The 8,261-nt window shown below is 58.6% G+C and overlaps 1 protein-coding gene across 1 annotated transcript in view; it reads left to right on the plus strand.

The window, feature by feature from the left end:
- The window catches only part of COL7A1 (collagen type VII alpha 1 chain), a 31,935-nt gene extending 27,118 nt beyond the window's left edge, over window positions 1-4,817 (plus strand). The window contains exons 107-118 of the mRNA XM_031058250.1: window positions 1-35; window positions 138-200; window positions 487-603; window positions 938-1,015; window positions 1,095-1,148; window positions 1,352-1,400; window positions 1,499-1,612; window positions 1,954-2,043; window positions 2,393-2,476; window positions 2,569-2,685; window positions 3,343-3,510; window positions 3,610-4,817. Coding sequence (XP_030914110.1) covers window positions 1-35; window positions 138-200; window positions 487-603; window positions 938-1,015; window positions 1,095-1,148; window positions 1,352-1,400; window positions 1,499-1,612; window positions 1,954-2,043; window positions 2,393-2,476; window positions 2,569-2,685; window positions 3,343-3,510; window positions 3,610-3,659 — 1,019 coding nt within the window. The 3' untranslated portion in view covers window positions 3,660-4,817. The remainder of the gene's footprint in view (window positions 36-137; window positions 201-486; window positions 604-937; window positions 1,016-1,094; window positions 1,149-1,351; window positions 1,401-1,498; window positions 1,613-1,953; window positions 2,044-2,392; window positions 2,477-2,568; window positions 2,686-3,342; window positions 3,511-3,609) is intronic.
- Window positions 4,818-8,261: the final 3,444 nt, after the last annotated feature.

Consider the following 8,261-nt stretch of genomic DNA (forward strand, 5'->3'; position numbering starts at 1 on the left):
GCATTCCTGGAAAGGAAGGGCTCATGGGACCCAAGGTAGGTTAGAGCAGTGCTGGGAAAAGCTGTGCTGGCACTTCATCCCCTCGCTGCCTGCCCTACGCTGTGTGTCCCCTGCTGCCTGTCCCTTCCTCTTTGCAGGGTGACCGCGGCTTTGACGGGCAGCAGGGAGCCAAAGGAGACCAGGGGGAGAAAGGAGACCGGGTGAGCGGGCTGGAAAGGGATGGGATGCATTACACCACATTGCTTGTACCAGGATAGAGCCTTGGTTGGAAGCACATCAGAGCCTGATGCTCCCAGAAGAGTCATTCAGTGCTGCTCTAAATTATGTCACTAAGCAAGGACTGACAACAATTCCCTGCTCTTTATAAGGAGGCACCATTGCTGGTTTTTTGGGGATGCCCAGCTGTGGGGTCAGAGGATGTCCATGGCATCTGCTCTGAAGCTGGGGGCTCTGACACCCCTGGCCTCACCCTCTGCTCTCCTCCAGGGTGCCCCAGGTGTTATGGGCGGCCCTGGTCCCCGGGGCAGTGACGGTGCTCCTGGCCCCCCTGGGCCCTCAGGGAGCGTTGGCCCACGAGGTCCTGAGGGCATGCAGGGCCAGAAGGTAAGTGCTCACCACAGGTGACTGCTCCCCTCTGGGGCTGTGAGGATGGGAGGGCCCAGTCCCCCTTGTGGGTGAGGGGTGTGTGGCATCTGGAGTCACATGCCAGCTCTGTCCTGCCCTCCCAGCTCGCTGGCTTTGGGTTCCTCCCTTGTGTCCCCCTGGCCAGGGGATGGAGTCTGGAACCCTGCTTGTCCTTGAGTTGGGCTGGAGCTGTCCCCATCCCCACCTGCACTGGCATCCCTGGGGGGCAGGCATGGGCAAAGCAGCACCTCCATGGTGCTGGGGAGAGCAGAGAGGCTCCAGCAGCTGGATGCTGAGCACGTGTCCTTTGCAGGGGGAGAGAGGCCCCCCAGGACAGTCAGTGCCCGGTGCACGTGGCATGCCTGGCATCCCTGGTGAGAGAGGAGAGCAGGTAAGTGTCTGGGTGCCTGGCCCTGCCTGGATGGGCTCCAGCCAGGGCCAGCTTCCCACCTCCTTTCTGCTGTCCCCAGGGCAGTCCTGGCACCCACGGGCTCCGTGGGGAGAAGGGCGAGCCGGGCATGACGGTAAGGAGCCAGAAGGGAGCCAGCACAGGCTCGTGGCACTCAGGTCACTGGGGTGGGAAGAGGTGCTGGGGATCCATCCCACTGCCACTGAGGTAGGGGCTGCCCTCACCTCTGGGCTCTGCTAGACCCTGGGGAAAGGGCTTTTCCTCCTCTTGAATTGCACCATCCCCCATTACTACCCTTGCCCTTTGTGTGCCTGGCAGGAGGAGGAGATCCGTGCTTTCGTCAGGCAGGAGATGAGCCAGCACTGTGGTGAGCATCCCCCCTGCTGCCCTGGGGCTGGGGGCACACACTTACCTGCTCTCCTCTCTGGACCCACTGCCCCTGACCCCACCCTGTCTCTCCCACAGCCTGTGGTGGCCACTTTCCACGGCACCAGGACTCACGTGAGCACTCAGGTTGCAGCTCTTCCTTCCTATCCCCCTGCCCCACACGTGTGGCACAAAAGGAGCCCTGGCACCCAGGTGTGCCACTGGTTTTGGGGAGCTGGAGGTGGCTGGCACCCTCCATGACACTTCAGCCAGGGTCAGCATCAGTGCAGGGCCCTGCACAGGGAGAAGGGTTGGTGTGTGGCAGAAATGATGGCACAGGAATCCCAGGGACAGCTGGTGCCAGTGGGGTCTGGGTGCTGCCAGGGTCTGCCCAACTGAGGGGATCACAGGAGCTGTACCCCATCTGTTCTTGGGTGTCAGAACTGGGGCAGGGGTCCTGCAGGGGTCAGCAGTGCTGGAGGGAAGGGTAGGCTGGGATTGGAGGGATGGAGGCAAAGGGTGGGCTGGGATGAGGTGGGTGCTTTCTCTCCAAGGAGGCTGGGGGGCTCAGGCCAGGAGCAGCTTCCACTCTGCCCAGGGAGCAGGAAGAATCGTCCGCCAGGAGAACAAGCAGGACCAAACAGGTGATGGAGAGTCTGGAGGATCTGTGGGATCTGGTGACACGGCATGTGTGCCTCCCTGTGCCCTCCCCTGTCCCTGTCCTCCTGGGCTCTGAGTGGGAGCTGTCTCTCTGGGCCTCCCCTGGCTGTGCCTCCTCCAGAAGCCCCCGTGGCAGCCCTGATGTGTGGTGCAGACAGGGGAGGGGGTATCTCCCTGTCCACCATCCCTGTCCACGTACCCTGTCAGGCTGCAACAGGGTTGGGCAGTGCTGCACTGCTCCACACCTGAAAGGGATGGATTTCCCTTGGGAAATAAAGGGAAAGCAGCCCAGACTCCTTTGCCTCTTCCCTGATTCCTGTGTCCCCTTGACAGGGTCCTTCTCCACTCAGCCGTTCCTTGCTGGCAGCGCTCACATAGTCCCTGTGCTCAAGTTGTCACACACTGAGGAGGATGAGGGTGTGTCATCCCTGTGCTTTCAGTCCTTGTCCCCCTTTTTCTGCGCTCCATGTGTGTGGTGAGGACTGCTCACGTGTGGTGCTGTCTCCCAGGGCAGGACAGGCAGATCGCGCTCGACAACGATGACCTCGCGTATGACATGGAGGGAGAGGAGGATGACTACGATGAGGTCCCCGAGATGGACAGTTTTGAGCAGCCCACAGTGGATGGTGAGCTTCCCTGCACTCACGTGGCACTCAGAGCTAAGCTGCTGGGGAAACCAGCCCCGGGTTTTGCTGGGGTGGTGTCTTTGCATCCGGCTGGGCAGTGGGTCCCTGTGCCATCTGTCTGGGGGATTTGGGGTTTCCTGCCCCTGTGCCATCTGTCTGGGGGATTTGTGAGTTTCCTGCCCTCTTGCTGGTACTTGGGGGGGTTGCACCTTCTCTATCACTGTGCTGCCCACACCATGCAGACCTTGTGCTCTATCCCCCTCACCAAAGCCATCACCAGCAGTGATGGGTGCTGTGCTGGGCTGGTGGGACCTGCTGCCCTGGCAGGTTTCCTGTGCTCTGGTCATGAGCCACAGGACAGATCCCAAAAAAGCCCCAAGGAGATCAAGGAAGCCCCAGTGGCAGCAGCCTTTGGAGAGTCCCTCTATAATCCTTTCAAGGAGTGCTGTGGCCGTCATGTCCCCAACTCTTTGCTGGGAGCTGTCCTGGGAGACAGAGTGGAGTCTCCTTCCCTCAATTCCAGCACTTGGGCAGAGCACAGAGACATCTCCTCCAGCCAAATCCTTCCCATGCTCAGCCTTCTCCTTCTGGGCTTCCCCTCCTCTGCCTGGTGGGTCTGGCAGCCCTGCCTGCCCTCACAGCAGGGTTTGCCCACAGCTGAGCCCTGCAGGCTGCCTCTGGACGAGGGGCGCTGCCAGCACTACACCCTGCGCTGGTACTACAACCAAAGAGCCACCGAGTGCCGGCCCTTCGTCTACAGCGGCTGCCAGGGCAACCCCAACCGCTTCCAGAGCAAGGAGGAGTGCGAGCTGCACTGCAGGGCAGGTGGGCACCTCCACCCTGTGCCCCGGGCTCAGCTGTGCAGAGCTGGGGACAGTGCTGCTCCCCAGCTCAGCTCTGACAGCATCTCGCTTCTCTCCACAGCTTCCCGTGGCAGTGCTGGCAGCAAGGAGGGAGGGCAGCCCAAGGTGTAGGTGCAGGCAGTGTCTGGGCAGGCAGGGCTGCCTGGAGCTCAGGCCCAGCTGCTGCCCTGGCTGGGGCTGGGCTGCCCGTGGGGCCTGCGGCCATGTGCCCACCAGCCCCAGCAGGAACCTGGTGCTATTTCTAACCTGTCTTTATGCTGCTCATGGGTTTTTCATTTCATATCAGTTTATTGTCATTAAGGTGAAATTTATGTCAAATGGGAAACTGCCTCCCAGCAAGGCTCTGAACCCCCTTTCCCGCTGGGCTGTTCTCAGTTTAATTTTTAAATTATTTCTGGCCAACAGAAGGGTTCTTAGCCCTGTTCCCTCTCTCTGGAAGCAGAGGTAGGACTCGGCATAGTTGGGCTCCCTCCCATAATACCCTTGTACCCTTTCCTGCTCCCCACAGACCCCCAAACTCCCTCTCTGCTCCCTGTCTCTGCTGGGAGAGCTGCCCACATCCTTGTGCCAGGCAGTGCCTCCCTGCACAGCATCCCTCACCCTGCAGTGAGCTCCATCTGAATAAATTTCACCTTAACCTCAACTAGGGCCCAGTTCCCCTTTTGTGGCTGCAATGGTTTGGCAATGACCTGTGGGGAAGACTGGAGGCTCTTGCCACGTGCTGCCCTCCAGCTCACATATCTGCCAGCAGCACATCTGGCTTTAATCTGGGGGATCTCACCTGCACCCCCGGGCCTGGCAGGGAAACCTGAGGATGGTGCTATGTTAGAAGCGGTTCCTGCTCGCCCACACTTACTCTCAAAGGCTTTGTGAAAGTGATGATGCAGCCCCTGCTTCCCCCCATCCCCCAGGGCTGAGTAGGGACATGCCCTTCACTGCCCCAGAGCCCCAGGGCTGCTGGGTGGCCTGTGTGGCCCCCACATGTCCTGCTGTTCTCTGTGTGTATCTATATACAGCAAATGTCTATGTGTACCAATGCAGGGGGATGTGTATTAAAGCTGTGCTCACAGGGAGCTGTCACATTCTTGGCTCGTTGCTGGAGATGCCTGTGGAGTTTGGGGACAGCTCTTGACTCAGGCATGCCCCATGCCCCTGCCCTTTCCAGCTGCCCACTGCTGGCAGTGCTGGCTGGGGTTCCTCACCCCTTCCAGGGAGCCCAGTGCCCCATCCCTGTGCCCAGCACGTGCCCAGCTGATGCAAGCCAGGCCATGACCCCCTGTGCAGGCCCTGATGTGTCAGCACGTGGCTCTGTGCTGCTGCATGATGTACTGTGTGAATCAGTGCTGCCAGCTAATTTTGGCTACTGGGTGTGAGTTCCTGGCTGTCCCTGGGAGGAGGAACAAGGATGGCATTATTTCTGTTCCCTGCTGTCCTGGGGAGGGTGGCATAGGATGGGTCACCCATCAGTTCAGACTACAGGGGTGGGCAGAGCCTTGGGTGGTCTGAACTCTGGGCACTCTGACTCCTGCCCTTGGCTGTGGGGCTGAGCACCCACAGCTCTCCTCATCTGGTGCCCACCCAGCCTAAGAGCCTTGGGATGCTCCCACACTCCCTAAGGGGGGAATTTGGGAGCAAAACCCTTGTGTATGGGGCTCACCCCACAGCAATGCCCACAGGCTGCCACCCACCTTGGGCAGCTGGGCCAGGCTGGACTGGTGCAGGTGCCTGCAAGGCACTGGTGTCCCAGCTGGAATGCATTAAGGTAAGCTGCAAACCAGTGGTGTCCCAGATGGAATACATTAAGGTGAGCTGCAAGCCACTAGTGTCCTGCAAACCAGGGGCCAAAGCAGGGCTTGGGTTTGGCACAGCAGGCAGGTGACATGCCTCTGGACATGCTGTCCTTGTGAGGCACGATGCCCATGATCCCAGCAATATGCATGTTCCCTCCCTCCCTTAAGTGATCACCAAGACTGGCAAGAGCAGGGAGGCCTAATTAGATGGAGAAAAAACATTTTGCAAGTCAAACATGGAACAATTGCAAGTGAGCTGTCCCAGGTTCCTGGAATCCCCTCCAAACGCAGCTGGGGGAGCTGCGAGGGGGCACACACCCACCCACATCCTGGGATGATTTCATCTGCCATTAGGCAAAATGTATTAAAAACATTTCCACACTCTGCCCCCCCACCTTCCCCCTGTCACTGTCACCCCCTCTGCGGGTCAGAGGTGGAGCTGGGACAGGATAAGAGCCAGGGCTTGGCAGGGAGCAGAGCAAACCCCCAGCCTGTGGTCCCTGCAGCCTGGGAGCACTGCTGAACATCGAAGAGACGAGGACCTGCTGCAAATGGCGAGGCTGTGCCCTCAGGGGTGCTTTTCAGGGGCTTTTAGCTGGGAAATAGGTTGCGGGGGGTTAGATGCTTTTCATTCCTCACTTTGCAGTGAGTTAACCACCTCTGGCTGCCTACTCCGGTGCTTTCCAAAGGGTTTCACCCCAGAGATGCTCTGCTGGGTGACTGATTTTGGGGAGAGGCAGTTATATAGCAGGATTTGTGCAGCAGTGTCCCTGCACCTGCTCTGACCCCTACCCTGTAGCACAGCATCCTGCAATCCCTGGGGCCCTCCCTGCGACCCAGGTGAGGGATGGGCTGGAGAAGATTGCTGAGGCTTGACACAATTCAAGACCTGTGGCCAGCCTCCTGCCCCAATATCCTGTGTATTTTAGTCCAAGTGGCTCGTGTCCCCCCTTGGTGGGTGGCTTTTGCCCCTAAGAGCCCAGCAACACAGCGGGGAATGGCATCTGCCAGGGAAGGCGTGGCAGGAAGAAAGCTCCAGTGCCCGCCCAGCCCTGAAACCCCAGGCAGGCATTTCCCTGGGCAAAGGGCAGGAATGGGCTGGGGAGCAGCCACAGCACCCTGGCAGGACAGGGTTGTCTCCTTCCCTGGGTGACAAAGGGCTGGAGGGTGTGAAACTGAGGGCCCAGCATCTGCCCAGGGGCTGTGTGAAAGGACAAGGACACCCAGGGGATTTGCTTCCCATGCCCCCTTCAGCCTCCCCAAAACTCCCCACCCTGTTCAAGGGGGTTAAAATCAGGGTGGAATAATGAAGGGCTCCTGAAAGGTGCAGGGAGTGGAGGGGTTCTGTGGGTGACACCCTGGTGGGGATGTGTCCTGCCTGAGGGCTGTGGGGCAGTGGCAGGGTGATGGGGGTGATGCTCAGAGCCAATCCACTGCTCCCTGCAGGCACCCCCGGGCACGCTGCGAGGCAGGATGCTGCTCTCCTTCCTGCTGCTCTCCGTCCTGCTGCTCCTCGGGCCACCAGCAGGAGCCTGGGAGGGGCCCAGCCACAACAAGACGCTGTCAGCTCTCTCCAAAATGAGGAGGGGCGATGATGGCTCTGGGGCAGGGTCTCATCCAGATGAAGCCAGCCTGCCACCGCTGGAGGGATCAGAAAGACAAGCCCTGCACTGGCTGATGAGCCCAGCCACCAAGAGAGCAGCTCCAAGCAAAAAGAGGAGGAAGGTGTCCCTGTCACTCGATGTCCACACTCACTTACTGAAAATTCTGCTCGACCTGGCCAGAGAGAAGGAGCTGCAGGCCAAGGCAGCTGCCAATGCTGAGCTGATGGCCCGGCTGGGGCGCAGGAGATGAACTGTCCTGGGAGCCGGCAGGGCTGGAGAGGACAGCAGGGCTGGCACAGGCTGGAGCAGCCTCGCTGTGTCTGCAGGGGACTGGACACGGCACCTCATCCCCCTGGCCCCAGTGCTCATGGCACAGGCAGCAGCCATGGCAGCATTTGGTTTAACAGCTCTCACCTCAGCACCACTGGAGAAGACACAGCTGGGTTTACCTTGGCCAGAGCTTGAGCACAGCTGGTCCCAACCCCAGCACTACAGGGATTTCTGTGCTTGGCTTTGCTCCCTGCTCATCCACCACCCAGATGTCTCCAAAGGGGCTGCATCCAGCCAGGCAGCTTTTCCTGGGTGCTTCTTCTCTCTGGGTGACTGAAGAACAAAAAATCCTCCACAAAGCTTGGCCAACCCTCAAAGCCAGAGTTTTGAGTGAGTGTGCACAATAAAATGTGGCATCAAACACAGCTTGTGCTTTATACCTGCTCTGCACCCTGTCACAGACATCTTTTATGAAAAATCCTTTCTTTAGGATTTTTTCTCCTGAGAAGCTGAGAGGCCTCAGGAACAAAATGTAAACAATGATTATCTGCTGCTGTGGAATGCAACAGGTGCATCTGTGATTGGCCCATGTTGGTTGTTTCTAATTAATGGCCAATCACAGTCAGCTGGCTCGGACTCTCTGTCCGAGATAAAAGCCTTTGTTTTTCATTCTTTTTTTTTTCTATTCTTAGCTAGCCTTCTGATGAAATCCTTTATTCTATTCTTTTAGTATAGTTTTGATATAATATATCCCATGAAATAATAAATCAAGCCTTCTGAAGCATAGAGTCAGATCCTTGTCTCTTCCCTCATCCTCGGACCCCTGGGAACACTGTCACACACCCCTTTACACTCTCATTTTGTGTTCCCTTTTCCCAGAGATGCTGTGAGGGCATCTGCTCGGCCGGGGCCAGCACGGGAGGTCATTAAATTCCACATGAGGTGTGTCAGACCTGGCACCAACAGCAGAGCCAGCCCCTGGCCCAGGGAGCCCTCAGCAGCTCTGGGCCAACAGGGAAATTGTGTTGTGCCCCTGGAGCTGCTGCTTT

The sequence above is a fragment of the Geospiza fortis genome, unplaced genomic scaffold, assembly GCF_000277835.1.
Source record: "Geospiza fortis unplaced genomic scaffold, GeoFor_1.0 scaffold78, whole genome shotgun sequence".
Taxonomy (NCBI): Eukaryota; Metazoa; Chordata; class Aves; order Passeriformes; family Thraupidae; genus Geospiza; species Geospiza fortis.